This window comes from Zootoca vivipara, chromosome 15 (assembly GCF_965207765.1).
Source record: "Zootoca vivipara chromosome 15, rZooViv2.hap1.1, whole genome shotgun sequence".
NCBI classification, from domain to species: Eukaryota; Metazoa; Chordata; class Lepidosauria; order Squamata; family Lacertidae; genus Zootoca; species Zootoca vivipara.
In genome coordinates, this window is record NC_142598.1 from 21845073 (window position 1) to 21863406 (window position 18334).

Here is an 18334-nt window from a genome sequence, read left to right on the forward strand (position 1 = left end):
ATATACAGTGTCCTGGTTTGGAAGACATGAGTCAGCTTTCAGGTTATATAAATTACCTACGTGAGCTTGCTGGGAACAAACAATAAACTCAGAGGAGACTAACTTTCAAATAATGAGGAGATGTGTTCTTCAGCAAATAGCCTGAACAATACATTCTGCTGATGGGTATCTTTACATTTTAATAGGACGATGAAGTGAAAGAGTTTCAAAACTATTTAAATAGCTGAAAAACTAGTTTTACGGCAATTGCCTAGCTTCACATTGCTTCTCTCCAAATGCACCCTAGCTCAGTACTTGACCTGAGGAAAGAAAGCTCTTTTTTAAAAAAAAAACGTCATCACAATGAGCTTCGCAAGAACAGCCAGGAGAGTCTCTCTTTATCAAACTGTATCCTCTGTTAAAGCAAACTTTGGTTATGCAGACAATAGGATATTGTGTGTTTGACAGAAACTCCAGCTTCGGCCTTATCCGACAGAGAAAACTAACTAGGAACTTCGGACTTCAAGTCATATGCAGGCCAGCCGTGTCAGGAGACCATGTAGACATTTTAATACCAAATATAATAGGGATTTATGGTGAAGGACTGGAAACCCCAGGTGTACACTCCGCACAGATGATAATATTTATTAAGTAATATTAAGATAAATATTAAGGCATCCCTTATTGTCTACGTGCATTTCTTCAGCAGCATTTCTGTCCTTCCTTGTTTGCCTCCCTTCGACAAGGCTTCCATTTTTGGAAGGAAGTCTCCTTCCCTGTAATAGCTTCCTTGACTACTTTATGTATTAACTGTGACCTACCAGTTAAACACTGACAGGCTGGAGGTTCAGTTGGGCTCCCTGTGACCAATCCATTGGCAAGGTGAATTTTGTTTGCTTGGTAGGCTGGGAAACAGAAGGGTGGTTGTTGACCTGCTTAGGTTTAATAGCTTAATCCCCTTTTCTCCCTCTTTTTTTAAAATCTTTAGCCTGCACCGTCGGCACCTTCAAAGCATCAGTGGGAGATGCGCCATGCAGCTCTTGCCCTGCCCACAGCTATTCTTCTACACCAGGCTCCAGTGAATGTGCTTGCCTGACCCGATACTACCGTTCGTCTTCAGACACCCCCGACACCCCCTGTACCAGTAAGTACCTGGGAGCGAGTGGGTTTCCTTTAAACCTTCTTTCCATTGGCCTCTGCTTCCTGCAATCCTCCCTTTAGCTCCCTCTCTCCCGCCCCCAAATTTGGTCTGTTCTGGCTTTATTCCCCTTAGCTCCTCTGTGCCCCTTTCCCATCTGTCTACGGCCTCAAGTCCTTCCTTGCTCCTGTCCAATTCTATTCAGGGCTATATTTCAATGGACATCCTTTGGGACTCACTCCTTCACAGACATGGGAAACGTTTTTACAGAAGATGCAGTATTGTGTGACCGAGAAGAGTAGCTGATTCCTTATCCGAAAGCTGCTGGGATTCCTCCCTCCCCCCCCATGCTGTTGTTTATCTGCCTTCTTTTAGGGAGGTATCTGGCAATGTTTGAGACGCAGAATCACCCATGAAGGATTTTTCATTTTGAATGCCATGGTGCCTGTCTGTGGCAGGATGCATTGCAGCTGATACTCAGGCTATATTTGAAACAGCCTTTCCTTCTGAATAAGCAGAAGGATATGCTGCTTCTCTACATGGAGGTTTCACTTCATTTCATTATTGTGGCTACTGGAGGACCCTTCGGCCTGAACACTAGATGCAGCCCCTTGCTTAATTTCATCTGGCTCCAGGGCTATTTCTAGGAAGTCATCTCTCTCCATTGCCCCACCCGCCGACCCACCCAGGAAAGGCCACCAAGGTTGGGCGTCACTATTGGAAAATGCTCTTAGCATCCTTCATCAGTGTCACCCATGTTCCCCAGTGGGGCTGGGCTGATATCTGGTTTTTGACATCACAATATATCACTAGCTAAACAGCAGGGGCATGGGTGGCACTGTGGGTTAAACCAGGGGTTCCCAACAAAATTTTCTCGAGGACCCCTCATCGAGCCGCTATTGTGACAAGGACCCCCATTAATTAACTTACTTGCTTGAACATCAAATGCATTATCTTCCTCTTCATCGGTAGGCCTTTGTCGTTTTAACGAACCACTTTTTAACCAACGGTCCATTTTTAACTACGCGAACTGTAGCTTCCGCGAAAAACAACGCTCTGTTTATAAACACTACTGTTTTGCAAAGAGGCAGCGCGTGCCAGGGAGGAGGGAGAGGAATGGAGAAGACAGGGTACCTGCGCAGTAGCACACAAATGAAGCCGACGCGCGCAAAGCATCTTGGGGAGGTGAGCGTTTAGAATGCGCGCGCTGCCTCTTTGCAAAACAGTAGTGTTTGTAAAGCGCCACCTAACGGCATACAGCAGAACTACTGCCTCTATCTAATTCTAGTTTTGCGCTAGACTCTGCTCATGCAGGAAGCGGCCAAAACAAAAATTCTGTTATCATACGAAATAAATTTAAGATATTTTTTATTCTAATAGCATCTTGCGGACCCCTCTGGCATAGCTCGCGGACCCCTGGGGGTCCCCCGGACCACCTGTTGGGAACTACTGGGTTAAACCACAGAGCCTAGGGCTTGCCGATCAGAAGGTCGGCGGTTCGAATCCCCGCGATGGGGTGAGCTCCCGTTGCTCGGTCTCTGCTCCTGCCCACCTAGCAGTTCGAAAGCACGTCAAGTGCAAGTAGATAAATAAGTACCACTCCGGCGGGAAGGTAAACGCCGTTTCCGTGCGCTACTCTGGTTCGCCATAAGCGGCTTTGTCATGCTGGCCACATAACCTGGAAGCTGTACGCCGGCTCCCTCAGCCAATAAAGCGAGGTGAGCTCCGCAACCCCAGAGTCATCCGCAACTGGACCTAATGGTCAGGGGTCCCTTTACCTTAAGGCAGCAACATAAGGCAGCAAGCTAAATCTTCTCCCCACCATTCCCCCCAAAAGCGTACCCCCCCCAAGGCCTCATCCTACCATTCTCTCCCTTTTTATCAAAGGGAAGGAGGGAGGGCAAGCAAGCGAAAAGATACTCCTTTAAATAATTTTTTTAAAACCTTTTTAATATGGAGGAAAGGTATTTCGGGTGAACCGACAACATAAAGACCACCAGAAAATAAAAATAAAAACTCTTTCCCCCTCTTTTTTTCCCCTGGTGGAGGTGAGTATGAGGGAAGAAAGAAGTGCTTCCTAGTTCTTTGTTGACTTTGCTTTGTTTACTTTGCCTCTTTGATTGTTAGCCGTGGGGGGTTCCCTCCTGGATTGTTAGCAGGCTCTGCGAAATTAGCTGAGCTCTAAGTGGAAAGATACTGGTGAAGCTGAAAGAGTTTGCTGGATTCTGTGAGGGCTTATTGTTATTTCTTATCGGTTAGGAGGGAGGAGGGAGAGAGCAAACAAGCTGGGGACAAGGTGCCTGCAAATTAACTGCAAATTATCTGCAAATTATCTGCAAAGTATTGGTTCAGCTGAGGTACCCCCTGGGAACTTGTCAAATCTCCACCTTTTGTTCATCCCGTATATTGCCTTGTTGAAACAGTTATCACGCTGTTATTTCAATACCGGTATCATAGCCCTATTCCTGCCTTTCCTGCTCTGGTGGAAATACAAGGTGTGTCTTCACCCATCTCTCTCTCTCTCTATAGCAGGCACCCCCAAACTTCGGCCCTCCAGATGTTTTGGACTACAATGCCCATCATCCCCAACCACTGGTCCTCTTAGCTAGGGATCATGGGAGTTGTAGGCCAAAACATCTGGAGGGCCGCAGTTTGGGGGTGCCTGCTCTATAGGAATAGTTGTAGTATTTTTATCTGTCAGTGGATCTTAATACAGTGAAAAAATAATGATCACAGGGTGAGAGGCTGTGAGAAGAGAAGGAAGAGCCCAGGTGAGAACTGGGAGGACACACCTTCCTTTGTAGGGGATGAAAGTTCAGATATAGTGTTGAGGGGATATCTTGTAGCTTTTTTCTGTTCCTTGTTTTTTTTAGTTTCATTCTTTTATTTCCTGTAGATTACTTTGTTTCTTCTTTATTGTACTGTGAAAACTTCAATAACCCTCCCTTTCTTTCTGTGGCTCAATGACCCATGATGGGGGGAGGTTCCCCATCCCTGTACAGTATTACCCCTTGATGAACCCTCCATGAGAGTTATTTGCTAAAACAGTAGCTGGTCTGAAATGGCCCATCGCTGCATTTATAGTTAGCTAAAGGGGAAATGCAGTTTTGAGGGGAAGGGGCTTATCATTAGCAGCAGAAGTTATCCAGGAAGCTGCTGGCCAGGGCCCACAATTTTTAGCACACACCCCCCACAAAATTATTATTATTATTATTATTATTATTATTATTATTATTATTATTATTATTGTCCTCACACATGGAGAGTCTGCTTTGGCTAGCTGCACCATAAAAGTTTGTCCTAAGCAATTACAGTGGAACCTCAGTTGTCGAATGTAATCCGTTCCGGAAGACTGTTCAACTTCTGAAATGTTCGACAACCAAGGCGCAATTGCCAGTTGGCAATATTCATTGAAAAAATGGAGAAACGCGCCTCAGAAGCCATTCAACTTCCAAGTTGTATTCGAAAACAGAAGCATTCACTTCCGGATTGTCAGCGTTCGAAAGCTGAAATGTTAAACTTCCAAAGCATTTGACAACCGAGGTTCTACTGTACAGTCATACCTCGGTTTAAGTACGCTTTGGTTTGAGTACTTTCAATTTAAGTACTCCGCGGACCCGTCTGGAACGGATTAATCCACTTTCCATTACTTTCAATGGGAAAGTTCGCTTCAGGTTAAGTACGCTTCAGTTTAAGTACAGACTTCCGGAACCAATTGTGTTTGTAAACCGAGGTACCACTGTAGTATTAAGAAGTGTAAAGACTTCCCCCTTTCTTTCTTGAAGTGCATTATGAACCCTCTGAAACACTGCAGCTGCCCTTTTGCATTGTTTTAAGGAGAGAGTTTCTCCTCAGCTCTCAGGGTCTCACTCTCTGCGTTCCTCGCAGGCACCCCATCTGCCCCTCGCGACCTCAGTTACGAGATCATCGGATCCAACGTCCTCCTGACCTGGCGCCTCCCAAGGGACTTGGGTGGTCGAAAGGATGTTTTCTTCAACGTCATCTGCAAGGTGTGCCCGACAGGCTCCCCGGGGCCTTGTGTTCGTTGCGGGGACAGCGTCCAGTTCGAGCCACGCCAGGTGGGGCTGACAGAGAGCCGGGTGCAAGTCTCCAACCTCCTGACCCGCGTGCAGTACACCTTTGAGATCCAGGCAGTCAACCTTGTGACGGAGCTCAGCCCAGATGCTCCACAGTTCGCCGCCATCAATGTTAGCACCAGCCAGTCAGGTGAGGAATGCTTTTGGAGGAGCCACCTCTGTTTATCTTCCCGGTCTTGTTCGGCATTTCTGTTCAAGTAATGACTCAAACACCAAAGTGTATTGGGCCGGCTCTGCCCGGTATTTGCCCTTTAGAGTCTCACACCACCCTCAAGTATCACCATCATACTTAATATTCGTAAAGGGCTTTCCATGCATTATCTAGCTGTAATTCTTACAACGCCTCCATAAGACAAGTCAACGTTACCGTATTGGCCCAAATATAAGCCGCACCGGAATATTAGCCGCACCCTTAAAATTCATTTTTTGGGGGGGGGGGAGAAAAAGACAATATCTGGATATAAGCCGCTTCCTTAAAATTCCACAGTCACTAACACCTGTTCCGTTTTACTGTATGTCTGTTTCAGTAGTGATATCGTAAAAGCCAATTTTTGTAAGGTCGTGAATTTAAGCCACATTTTAACTTTTCACTGTTGGAATTTGGGGGGGGGGGAAGAGTGAAGCTTATATTCACGCCAATATGGTATTATTCCCCCACACAATAGATGGGGAGGCTGAGGCTAAGTAAGAACAGGGTGGCTTGCCTAAGAGTATAAATTCATGGAAGAGGTAAGATTCAAACTGTGGGCTTTCAGATTCATAGCTCAGTCTCTTAGGCATTGTTGTTGTTGTTTAGTCGTTTAGTCCTGTCCGACTCTTTGTGACCCCATTGACCAGAGCACACCAGGCACTCCTGTCTTCTACTGCCTCCCACAGTTTGGTCAAAGTTATGTTCGTAGCTTCGAGAACACTGTCCAACCACCTCATCCTCTGTCATCCCCTTCTCCTTGTGCCCTCCATCTTTCCCAACATCAGGGTCTTTTCCAGGGAGTCTTCTCTTCTCATGAGGTGGCCAAAGTATTGGCGCCTCAGCTTCAGGATCTGTCCTTCCAGTGAGCACTCAGGGCTGATTTCCTTCAGAATGGATAGGTTTGATCTTCTTGCAGTCCATGGGACTCTCAAGAGTCTCCTCCAGCACCATAATTCAAAAGCATCCATTCTTCGGCGATCAGCCTTCTTTATGGTCCAGCTCTCACTTCCATACATCACTACTGGGAAAACCATAGCTTTAACTATACGGACCTTTGTCGGCAAGGTGATGTCTCTGCTTTTTAAGATGCTGTCTAGGTTTGTCATCGCTTTTCTCCCAAGAAGCAGGTGTCTTTTAATTTCGTGACTGCTGTCACCATCTGCAGTGATCATGGAACTCAAGAAAGTAAAATCTCTCACTGCCTCCATTTCTTCCCCTTCTATTTGCCAGGAGGTGATGAGACCAGTGGCCATGATCTTAGTTTTTTTGATGTTGAGCTTCAGACCATATTTTGCGCTCTCATCGTTCACCCTCATTAAAAGGTTCTTAGGCATTACACTACACCAACTCTCGTGGCAACTCTTTCTCTCATCTTCTTGCCGTTCTTGGTTTTTCTTACATCACTGTTTTTTTCTCCTCCACCCCACAAATCCAAGTGGACTTTGACTCCTTGTTGCAGAGATACCAAATATTGCAAATGCTTTGTACTGGCAGAGAAGAGATATCATAAGAGGCAGGAGTTAGGAATCATACACGCTTATCTTTGCTCATTGTTTCCAGGCAGAGGTGTGTTATTTAAAACTCCCTGTCCTAGGAGGGTTTCTTGGGGGGGGGGGTTGCCCCAGTGCTTCCTCCAAGAAAACTCACTCCTTAATTCTGAATCAGAGCCAACAGCAATCTGCAGGAAACCCCAATTGCTGTTTGTTCCAGTTCAGCGTTGAAAAGTGGGTTTTTGAGGGGAAAGCAGAACAACAACAAGGTGCTCAGACGTGAAACTGGGAAAGTGCAGCCGTGTGCCTAGAAAGTACAGGGCAAGAAAGATTTGTGCTGACGAGCCCTTAAGTCTGGAGGGCCACAGGAGTTGGGTATGTCGACAGCCACATGGGTCAGAGGAGAAGGTGTTTCGCTGTGAGAAACAAGACCCCCTGTCAGGCTTTGGCAGGGGGGCCTCTGAGCATCAGGCCTGATGCAAAAATGAAGAGCAGTTTCTTGGATTCTGTGGCTGTCTCCAAGCAGCAAGCTTTTCCTACACCTCATATAATCTAAATCTAAAGCACATTGTAGGGAAATGTAGGGATGCCGCAAATCTCTGTGATCTCCCGTTTCCAGAGCAAAAATAAAATATACATTTTTGCTTTCGTGGATGAGTGTTATGAACATTTTTGTTGGAACCACAGCAGCAGCTGATATTAATGCACTCTGTTGCACAGAGAAATCAGTTGCACGTGTGGTGTAAGCAGAGATTCTGGTCTACGTGATACGGTTGTCTGTGTTTTTGCACGTCAGATATAATGCATGAGTGAGCCTTGAGGTGTAAGCCACCCCACACACTTTTAGTGACTCTTGTAAACAGTAAATTTGACTATTTATTGACAATTGTTACCAACACTTGACCATCACTATAAATAGAGTAGATTTGCTCCACACTCACTGTGCATATCATAGGCCCAAATTTCTTCTCCTTTTTTAAAAAAAGTGAAGTTTGATCTGTGTTAATACTACCGCTATATTAGATATAACCTTTCTATCTTGTTCATTGCAATTGTAATTCTGGGATAACAGTAAAATTATACTAGCAGCCTCATACACAGTGTTGCTCAGGAACTCCAAGAAACCAAAACAGCAATAAAAACAGCAGCAAACAGTGCAGTTTTAAAATAAGTAGTTAAAATCAGTGCAGTTTTGAAAGTTTCAGTCTGGTATCCAGTTGTATTCAAACACAGACAAAAGCCTCCTTGATCTCAGGAAACTTTATACAAAATTGGGTTACGATAGCAGCAAACAAGCAACTTTACGAAATACACATAAAAGCAACATCACAAAACAAAGGGAGATAAATTACAGTCAATAGACATCCAATCTGACTCCAGCAAAGGCTCTGAACAAGGAACTAGGTCTTTTAGCTGGTGCTGGAAATTCAGTCATATCTCAGGGGAGGGAGTTCCAAAGCTGGGGTGCCACCACCAGGAAGGCTCTCCCCCACCAAACAAACCTCAGTTTAACAGGTGGCTACACCAAGCAAGCCAGTCTTCATACAGAAGATGAGCTATTTCTTCTCACGTTCTTTAGAGTTTTATATACCATTGCCAGCATGAGGGAAAACAATAAATTCTCCGCATTTTGCTATTCGGTCATGAATATATCCATCAGTGGGCCTTTAAACCTTGCCAAGTATGTGAAATGGTGTTACTGGTCTGTGGCTACAGTATAAAGCAAGGACGGGCATTGTAATTCCATCTGCAGTTTTGAATGGGGACTGTAATGCCCCTTGAAGCCTATTTCGGATATGATTATACAGGTGAAACTCGGAAAATTAGAATATCGTCGAAAAGTGCATTTATTTCAGTAATGCAACTTATTATTTTTTATTTTTCTTTTAATTTTTACAAATGCTTTCTTTTGGAAAGTCCACAGTAATAAAACAAATAGTTACAATAATACAAAAATAAACATCGCTATTACATTTCATTAATTACATTCCATTTATAATTGACCCGCCTAACGACAAATAATTACAATTACAGCAAATAAAGACTTGACATATCTTGCTTTGCAAGTCATGCATCTATTTAATATACTGTATTGGTTTCACCTTTTAAATTGCATTACAACAACAACAACAACAACAACAACAACAAATTATTTATACCCTGCCCACTCTGGGCGGCTTCCAACAGAAAAATGAAATAAAATAATCTATTAAACATTAAAAGCCTCCCTAAACAGGGCTGCCTTCAGATGTCTTCTAAAAATCAGGTAGCTGTTTTTCTCTTTGACATCTGATGGAAGGGCGTTCCACAGGGCGGGCGCCACCACCAAGAAGGCCCTCTGCCTGGTTCCCCGCAACTTGGCTTTTCGCAATGAGGGAACCACCAGAAGGCCCTCGGTACTGCACCTCAGTGTCTGAAATAAATGCACTTTTAAACGATATTCTAGCTTTTCGAGTTTCCCCTGTACAAGTAATCCATTACCGTGGTTGGGATCCATTTTACAACAAACAAACAAACAAACCCCCCAGAACAATCACACCCCTGCTGTAGCAGCTGACTGGCAAACATGCTGTGCCTGCATGTAGGAAGGTATAAATATCTTATGAAAACAACAGTACAGGTTTTGCACATTCCTAGGAAGAAAATACTGCAAGGAAGAAACATTATTAGAAGAGGATGTATCAGGTGTTCCCTTCCATCTCTTGCTCACCGCTGTTGTTTTGCCTAACCCTCTGCTACCTTTCAGTTCCTCTTCCCTTTCAACTTCCTCGTTTACCTTTTCTGTGTCACGCTTGCTCTCTTCCTTCTCCCAGCTGCCTTTTGTCTTGTCTCTTCCTTTCCGCGCACCTTTTCACTTCCCATCAGCTTCTGTCCTTGGCAGCCCATATTTCACGGCCTTTTAAAACGAACGTTGCAACGATGCACCAGCCTGTCTGTCTCCGAAGGGAAAGCATATGAGAGGTTGGCAAAAGGTAAAACTATGTGAATCGCTAGTCTGAACCGCAGAAACACAGGCAGTCTCTAGGTCTGCGCAGTGCCGGAAACCTTTATCTAAATGTCAGAGAGCCAAGTTGTTGCTGAATTTCAGTGGTGGCTGAAGCATTGGAAGCAGTAAAGCTGCATTTCAAGTGTCACCTGTATAGGCAAAAGAAATTCAGTTGGTGAGGTGGAGACTTTCTCATCAAGGTTTGGAGGCTGGCTCTCTAAAGATAAATATTGTGGGATACTTGTGGAATTCAAGGTTAGGTGGCAACCATTTTTAGGACATCCAGTTGATGCATAATCACCAACATGCAGGTCCTTTTGGACCTGGAAGAAGGCAGAACGGGGACATTCAACTGACGTGCATGGGGGCCGGGAACAGAACCCCTGCACGAAATGGTCTCCGACTGTATTTGCAAATTCTTGTATGAAATGACCAAATCTGCATTTTTTTAAGGAACGCAGGAAGCTGCCTTATATTATTCTGAGTTGGATCGTTCACCCATCTAGCCAGGGGTACCAACAAGATTTTCTGAGCCTGGTGCGCTGTACCTAAACTAAGTGCTTTCTGCTGCACTTACCAAAGAAGAAATAAATTTGCATACAATTTGCGAACAGTTTATGTCACACGCAAATTCGTATCCACTGTTGTAGGTGCGGGTGTGGCGCTCTCAAAAATAAATCAAGTGTCACACACAAGTTATAAGATGTCCCCAAACAGACATAATATCAACAGGTGAAATTCCCCCCATAGTTCCATGATACAAAAGGCTTGCTCTGTTTAATATCTGCCTGCCCCATATCTGTGGTTTTGGTCACCTCATGCCTTGGTCCAACTCTCAAGTGAACATGCCTGTTGTGAAGATACAGAATGGCTGAAAAAGACGACAGTGCATTTTTACTTACAGGCATCACATTTGACTTTGTGGCATAAAATTTGTCTCTTTTAACTGAAATTATGCATGTTTTGTCCCATCCCCTTAAAAAAGAGTAAATAGTACACCTCCAAGGCTTCAACCAATCTTAACATGGACCGATTATTGTGTGTTTAGATCAGGCATCCCCAAACTGCGTCCCTCCAGATGTTTTGGCCTACAACTCCCATGATCCTTAGCTAACAGGACCAGTGGTCGGGGAAGATGGGAATTGTAGTCCAAAACATCTGGAGGGCCGCAGTTTGGGGATGCCTGGTTTAGATGCACACATCCCAACTATAATCAAGTGAGCTTACTCCCAGGTTGGTGTGCACAACAGACCCTCTTATCACAAACTTCTCTGCCCCTTTCCCACAAGAAATCCCAGACTGCAATCCTGAACCCACTTACCCATTGAACATAAAAAAGATTACGGTACTTCTGAGTAGACATTCATACAGTTGAACTGTAAGTTAATTATCCATTACATTCTTTATGAGTGTCTGGTCCTTAGTGGAGATGCTTAAGCCTCTTTGCAAAATATTCAGTTTGCTGCTGCTGCTGCTCTTCCTCCTCCTCCTCTTCCTCCTCCAGCAGTGAGGGGATTCTTTAACAGTAGATTCTGCAGAAAGTGACTTAACAGAGAGTATCTGAGCTCAAATGTGCAGGGGATGAAGAAGCAGGGATTCCTGGTATCCAAGCAACTCACTTGTCAATCACAGCTCTGATTTCACTCATTAGCTGAAAACACTGAAAGGCACCATTCTGCATTTCACGTTTCAGCCAATCTCAACTTCTGCACCCTTTCTCCAAGAGCATATGCGCAAAATCCTGGAATGTGATATCTGCCTTGAATACTGAGATAACCTTGGTGTGGATGTTCAGGATACCATAGTACATTTCGGGTTTGAACCGCCGTTTGGCCCTTGCATCTGTTTTGCAAAGGGGGTCAAGGTGGGAGGCGGCAGTATTAAAGAGAAATGCAAAACAGATTGTAATGCAACACTCCCAGAGGCTCAGCCCGGACACTGAGGTCCAGCGCCAAGGGCCTTCTGGCGGTTCCCTCACTGCGAGAAGCAAAGCTACAGGGAACTAGGCAGAGGGCCTTCTCGGTAGTGGCACCCGCCCTGTGGAACGCCCTTCCATCAGAGGTCAGAGAGATAAACAACTACCTGACATTTAGAAAATACCTAAAGGCAGCCCTGTTTAGGGAAGTTTTTAATCTGTGATATTTTAATGTGTTTTAATGTGTGTTGGAAGCCACCCAGAGTGGCGGGGGGGACGGACCCGGCCAGATTGGCGGGGTATAAATAATAATAATAATAATAATAATAATATATTATTATTATTATTATTTATTGAACGTTCTGCTTTGTGAGCAATAAATCCTAATGCTAACTTATTTGATAAGAAGTTATGATTAACTTTAATAAATCGTAAGTCTATCACAAGGTAGAGTATTATTGGAGTGGAAAAACCAGTAGAGCGCACAGTCAGGACTAGAGCTGTGGGTGGCCAAACTAGGAACCCAACCTGGAGTGCACAATCGCCATTCCAATGTGGGTCCCTTCAGTCAGGAGTCTGAAAGTGGAGATAATAATAATAATAATAATAATAATAATAATAATAATAATTTATCTGGAGATGGGGATGGAGCCTGTAATGAAACAGGTTCTGCTCTATTAACCAGATCTGGGAAGAAGTCCAGTTTCCCAGCATGGAGGCCAACCCAGAGGCTGACGCCGCCCCTCTCATTTCCCTAAAGAGAACTTGCTCACCTCTAGTAATCCCATTTCCGGTCTTGCTTCTGGAGAAAACGAGCAGCCAGGCTGGTTTGGGGCTGGACTGGGGCTCCATGTCCTGCCAGCAGCAGAGCCATAATTGGATTCCTTGTGTCTCTTTCAAATTGTGGAAAAACAAAGATCCTCGGAGAGGCTTCAGCCGTACAAGAGAAGCAAATCACTCTCATGCAGCAAAGGGGTCTTGGGAGACCAGGAGTGCTGAAAGCCTCCCCCATCAGAGTAGCGGTACCTATTGGGCAGCTATTGTGGTCAGGTCCTCCTTTGTCTGCTGTTTTTCCCCCGCCCCCCTCGTCCTCTTCCCCAAGATCATTAGGAGTGAGCTTGAGATGAGCTCACCTCGATTCATAGTGACAGCTCACGCTAACTAGGCCTCCGTTGCTCCGTCGCGTGGCCCCGCCTCACCCCCCCGCCTCTATCTATTCGTCCCCCTTGGCAACTTTTCATTTTAGCTTAGTTTTTTTTTTCTCCCCGATTACACATACATTTGGGAAGACTTGCCTGGGCTCAGAGAAAGGCAGAATAAAGGAGATGGGGACGAGGGGAGGAGGAAACCCTTTCTGAATGAATGGCTGTGTCAGTCGTAAGGACACAAGGCGAGTCCTGCTGCATCAGACCAAACGGCCATGTAGTCTGGCAGGCTTACAATCGCAGCAGAGGGGGAAGAGCCCTCCCCTGTTACTTGTCCTCAACATCTGGTATTTAGAGGCATGCTTGCTGCTCCTGAACATGGAGGTTTAATTTATGTACAATGGGTAATGGACATTGATAGGCCTCTCTGTTTGTATGGTTTTTAAAGCATCTAAATGGTTGCTGTTGTATATTGTGTTTGTGAATTCCACAAGCCAACTATTTGGTTGTGTGAAAGTACTGTTGTTTGGCCATCTCACACTTTTTGGGGGTCCCAAGTTCTAGGATTATGAGAGCTGGAGAAAAAATATATTTGTATTTTTTTTCCTGCGCTCTTAACCATGGTATAGGGCTCTGTCATGCCCTGCCCCTATTACTTTGTTTTCTAAATGAAAATGCCCCAAACGTTCTAGCCTTTTCCTATAGGGAAGGAGCTCCAACACCTTGATTATTTCGGTTCTCAAACCCCACCCCCAGTTGTGTGTGTGTGTATCTTCTGTCTGTCTTTCTGTCTGACTGTCTTGTCTGTCATGCTCCCTCCCTCCCTCCCTCCCTCCCTCCCTCCCTTATAAACCCAGTAGATCGTGCAATCTGCAGAAGTGCTCCTCCAAGTTCTAAAGATCTCAGAAGCCCTTTCTTGTAACTTGAATCCATTGGTTCAAATCCTACCCTCCGGTGCTCCATCTTCCATATGACAACCCTTTAGATATTTGAAGATGGCTATCTCCTCTCGATCTCCTCTTTTCCAAGGCTACACATATCCAATTACCTCAACAATTGCTCATAAGGCTTGAATTCCAGACCCTTGGTCATCTTGGTCGCCCTCCTCTGCACACGTTCCAGCTTGTCAATATTCTTCTTAAATTGTAGGACCTAGAACCGGACACAGTATTCCAAGGTGTGGTCCGACCAAAGCAGAATAGAACAGTACTATTACTTCCTATGTATATTGAGGAGAAATTTGTGCTAAAATGCTGATGAACTTTCATGAGGGCTATTTGCAAGCTGGTGTGGCAATGTGGAGAACTGAACTAAGAGTAGAAAAAATGAGGAACTGAGAGGAAGTGAAATTGGCATATTTGTCTGGCCATAGTCAGGACACAAGTTAAGCTGATAAGATACATGGTCCAATAGTTTCTCGTAATTACCTGTAGTTTCATTCCTACACAACAAGCAATGAATAAACTATAAGGCAATTTTAGATTTACCTTATAGTAAATTTAGGGAAAGCACCCTTACTGTAATAGTAGCCCAGCAAAGGAATCAACAGCCTAGGGAACATGTGGAATTTGCTGTTTGTTTATTTTACTTGCACTCTGCACCCAGAACAGGAGGGCAGTCAGAATTACATGGGCATCATTTGAATCCATGCCATTTGCCATGCAGTTTTAGATGGGACACAATAATCTTGTCATTGATGACTGAGTACCACATTCAAACCTGCCTTTGAAACTGGTTTATGCATGGATCCTTCCACACACCCACTGGCAGAGAAACGGGGGTGTGGACTGTCCCTGGCATCACTATTCTGGTAGGGTGCCATCGTGGCACTCCCCCCGAACACGTGTCATACATACCCGCGTGTGCCAGGCACCACGCCCCCACAGGCGGTGCATCACGCCCCCAAAACGTGTGCCACACCCCTGCAGGTGACATGCCATGCCCCCAGGATACGCATCGCGCCCCCGGGAGCACCAGCCACCCCCCCCCGTCTGCTCTCCACCCCCAATAGCAGAGCATGCAGCTTCACCATTGCACACACCACATAGCAGCAATCATGAGATTGCCTCTCTGGAGCGTATCCTGGCTCTCTAGTGAGAATACCTGCATGTTTCCAAGTACCTGTATGTTGCATCCACACTTTTACGTTTTGTGTGGGCATGCACACTTCAAAAAAGCTATGTCCTGTGTGGGTGCAAATGAAGCCAGTACAGATATGCTCCCCACACTGACTGCATCCCACATTTGAACTTTCTATAATGTCGCTAGAGAATGCAGAACAACGTGCCAAGCAAACCCAAGGCTTTCTTTCAGGCAGGCAACAGCTGCCACAGGTGTCTGCAAATGTGAGGGCATGACCAAGCTGCCTTGTACCTGCCAGAAGTTACAAGGCAGGCTTCCTGGATGTGCTAGACCTGGAGAGCTGGGATTTGGAGAGGCCATAAGTACAGGAACCACCAAGGTGTGATGAGGATTTCATCTCGAGGCGGTGACATTCACAGGCAATAGTGCAGAAGGGTCATTAGGCAGACTTTACAAGGCTGAAGAGATACAGCTGAAGAGGAGATTTCTAGGGCTGAGCGTGACCCTGAGATTATTGGCTGTGAAGGCAGATAAAAACTTTAGTTCAGGAGGAAAATTGATTCAGGCTATTACTCTTGCTGCAAGAGGCACATCCGTTACGTTCGGCTGAAAGTTGCAGACAGGTATGTGCCAGGGAAGGGCAGACAGTTTTCATAAGATAATGCACACTCAAAAACCATTAAGGTGTATCCGACAGAGAAGGCCTGCATGACTTGTGACCCACAAAGCCCAAGTGTAACCTGCCCACTACGTCCTATGTTGCTTTCCAGGTGTTTTTCCCCCTCCAGTATCAAAACCAAGAGCTATATCAAACCCCTAGTGGGACACTTGATGAGCTATATTTGGCATGGTCGCTTCCAAGCAGGTCTGTGCTGCTAGCTATACAATATAGTGTCAGATTCTCCCCACGCCCCACAAACATTTTAAAAAATTAAATAAACAGCACAATCCACTGGAAACTCCTACAGAAGTCCCACTAAAAAGTAGGGGGGGGGGGAAACAAGTAGTGTTCGGTGCAAAACAAAGTGTCCCCCAGCAAGAAAAATGATGGGCTATTGCTGGGACTGAGCTAGGAACGTCAGGTTCTTCTCGGTCAGGGCTTCCCAAAATTGGGTCTCCCACTGTTTTTGGACCACAACTCCCATCATTTAAAAGTGGTCTGAAAACAGTGTAACTTTATATTGCAGATAATATGTCCTAGGCAATACTGATGGCTGTGGCTTTTGGGAACGCGTATATGCAATGCAATGCCACATAGTCTCGGGGTTTCTAAGGAGTTATAGGACACCTATGATTTGGTATACATGAAACATAATCTAACTCTTTCTGTCTACGACCTGGGTCACATGTAACACTAAGCCAAACTATGGCATAATGCAAGTGAGCAAACGTGGTTTCCTGGAGCGAAGATTGCAGTCATGCACTTCCCCCCAGTCTTCCCGCTGCCATACTAACTCAAGGCCAAGCCATGGTTTGGCTTAGTGTTAGGTCCGAACCTGGGTTCATGGTTTATCTTGCTTCAGACACACTGTGAGCTACAACCAAGATTTTTCTTGCTTTTACCATTCATGCTTTTTCTGAAGGAGAGCAGTTTGGGGCAATCCACTAATATCAGCTCCCTAACTGCAATATGAGGAGGAGAATGATGATGATGATGATGATGATGATGATGATGATGATGATGATGATGATGCATATCTGCTTAACAGAATCATTTTGAAGGATTGCAGTGGGGTGGAGAACCTCTGGACCTCCAGATGGTCTTGAATGACAACTTTCATAATCCCTGACCATTGGCCGTACTGCTGGGGATGGATGTGAGGCAGAATTCAATACCATCTAGATCAGTGTTTCCCAACCTCCAGAGCTGTTTTTGGACTGCAACTCCCATCATCCCTAGCTAGCAAGACCAGTGGTCAGGAATGATGGGAATTGTAGTCCAAAAACAGCTGGAGGCACAAGGTTGGGAAACACTGATCTAGAGGGCCATAGGTTCCCCACCATAGGATTGCAATAAATGAGCACATGTAGAGTACTTTGAGCACGTATGAATGCTAAGTGCTAAAGTAGAACCAAATTGCACCATACTTCTCAAAGTCAGTGGTGTGCGGCGAAATTTTTCATAGAGGGATAGTTAGGGCCAGAAGCGCCAGCTTGCGAGGGCGACGTCAGGCACATGATGTCCTGGCGTCATGCGTGTGTGCCTCCCTCCCTGAGCTGGGCAGAAGCTTCCCAGGGTTTTGGGAAGGAGGCTCCAGGCTTCTGACTAGATGCTGAAGCATTCCTGCCTGGATGTGCTTTGGGAAGGTGGCAGGAGAGCTCTTGGACCCATTGGAGCATCGCTTCTCCCTCCCTAAGCCGGGCAGAATCTTCCTGGGCTTTGGGTAGGAAGAGCCAGGGGAATATTTAGGGGACTAGCCCAGTCCCTAGTCAACAGACCGCACACCATTGCTCAAAGTACAGATGCACTGAGGGCACAACTACATCAAATCAAATCAATAACCTTTATTAGGCATGACAAGTTCAGGAGCTTCAGAACAAAATTATGGATAAAACATTCACGTTATAGACTTCATGAAATAAAATGCATATTAATTAAATTAATATTTTAGAATGATATATCAATTTTCAATTAGCATCCCCTGGTCCTCTCCACAGTGGCCCAATCTCTCTGCATAAACCGAGCACAAAAACTCAGCCACCACTAAAGTAACTCCATCATTATTAGGCACAACTACATGTTACACTGAAAATGCCACCGCTGTTCTCTCCCATGTCTCAAGTTCATGATGCAGCCTCTCAGGTTGTAGCGTTCCACATCCCTGGCCACCACAGCCCACTGTGTGGAGCATCTGCCTTAGTGTCAACACTAATGGACTGGATGGACCAATGGTATACCTGGGTATAGAGCAGCTTCCTATATGTTACTCTGGAAGCGCAGAATCTGACTAGCACAGGATTTGATGTGCAGCTCCAACATGAAAGAACAAAGACAAGAATAAACTAATGAGGGGGATAAGCATTTTAAAAGCAGAGAGAGAGAAGGCCCTGCTGTGCAGCAAGGGAAAAAATCACGTAGCAAAGCAAGCAAGGCGAAGCTAATCAATATGAATAACGACAAGGGAAAAAAAGCAACAGCAAAATACTTGAGATAGTTTTAAGTGGTGCTGCCGTCTGGTTTGCTTGACTGTTATACATGGTCCACATAGGAAAACATTCCTGGTGCTCAATGCGCCAAACAGCAGGCTGGAGGCGATTGCTGAACCCCTTCATTTAAAAGCCTAGTCCCACTGCCATCTTCAGGACAAGCTG

General features: G+C 45.2%; 1 protein-coding gene across 3 annotated transcripts in view; it reads left to right on the plus strand.

Annotated features, from left to right (window-relative positions):
• The window catches only part of LOC118075359 (ephrin type-B receptor 5), a 149267-nt gene that overhangs the window by 100752 nt on the left and 30181 nt on the right, over positions 1-18334 (plus strand). For all 3 annotated transcript variants that reach the window (XM_060268951.2, XM_035097274.3, XM_035097271.3), the window contains exons 5-6: positions 968-1123; positions 5006-5344. In XM_060268951.2, the coding sequence (XP_060124934.2) occupies positions 968-1123; positions 5006-5344 (495 nt within the window). The remainder of the gene's footprint in view (positions 1-967; positions 1124-5005; positions 5345-18334) is intronic.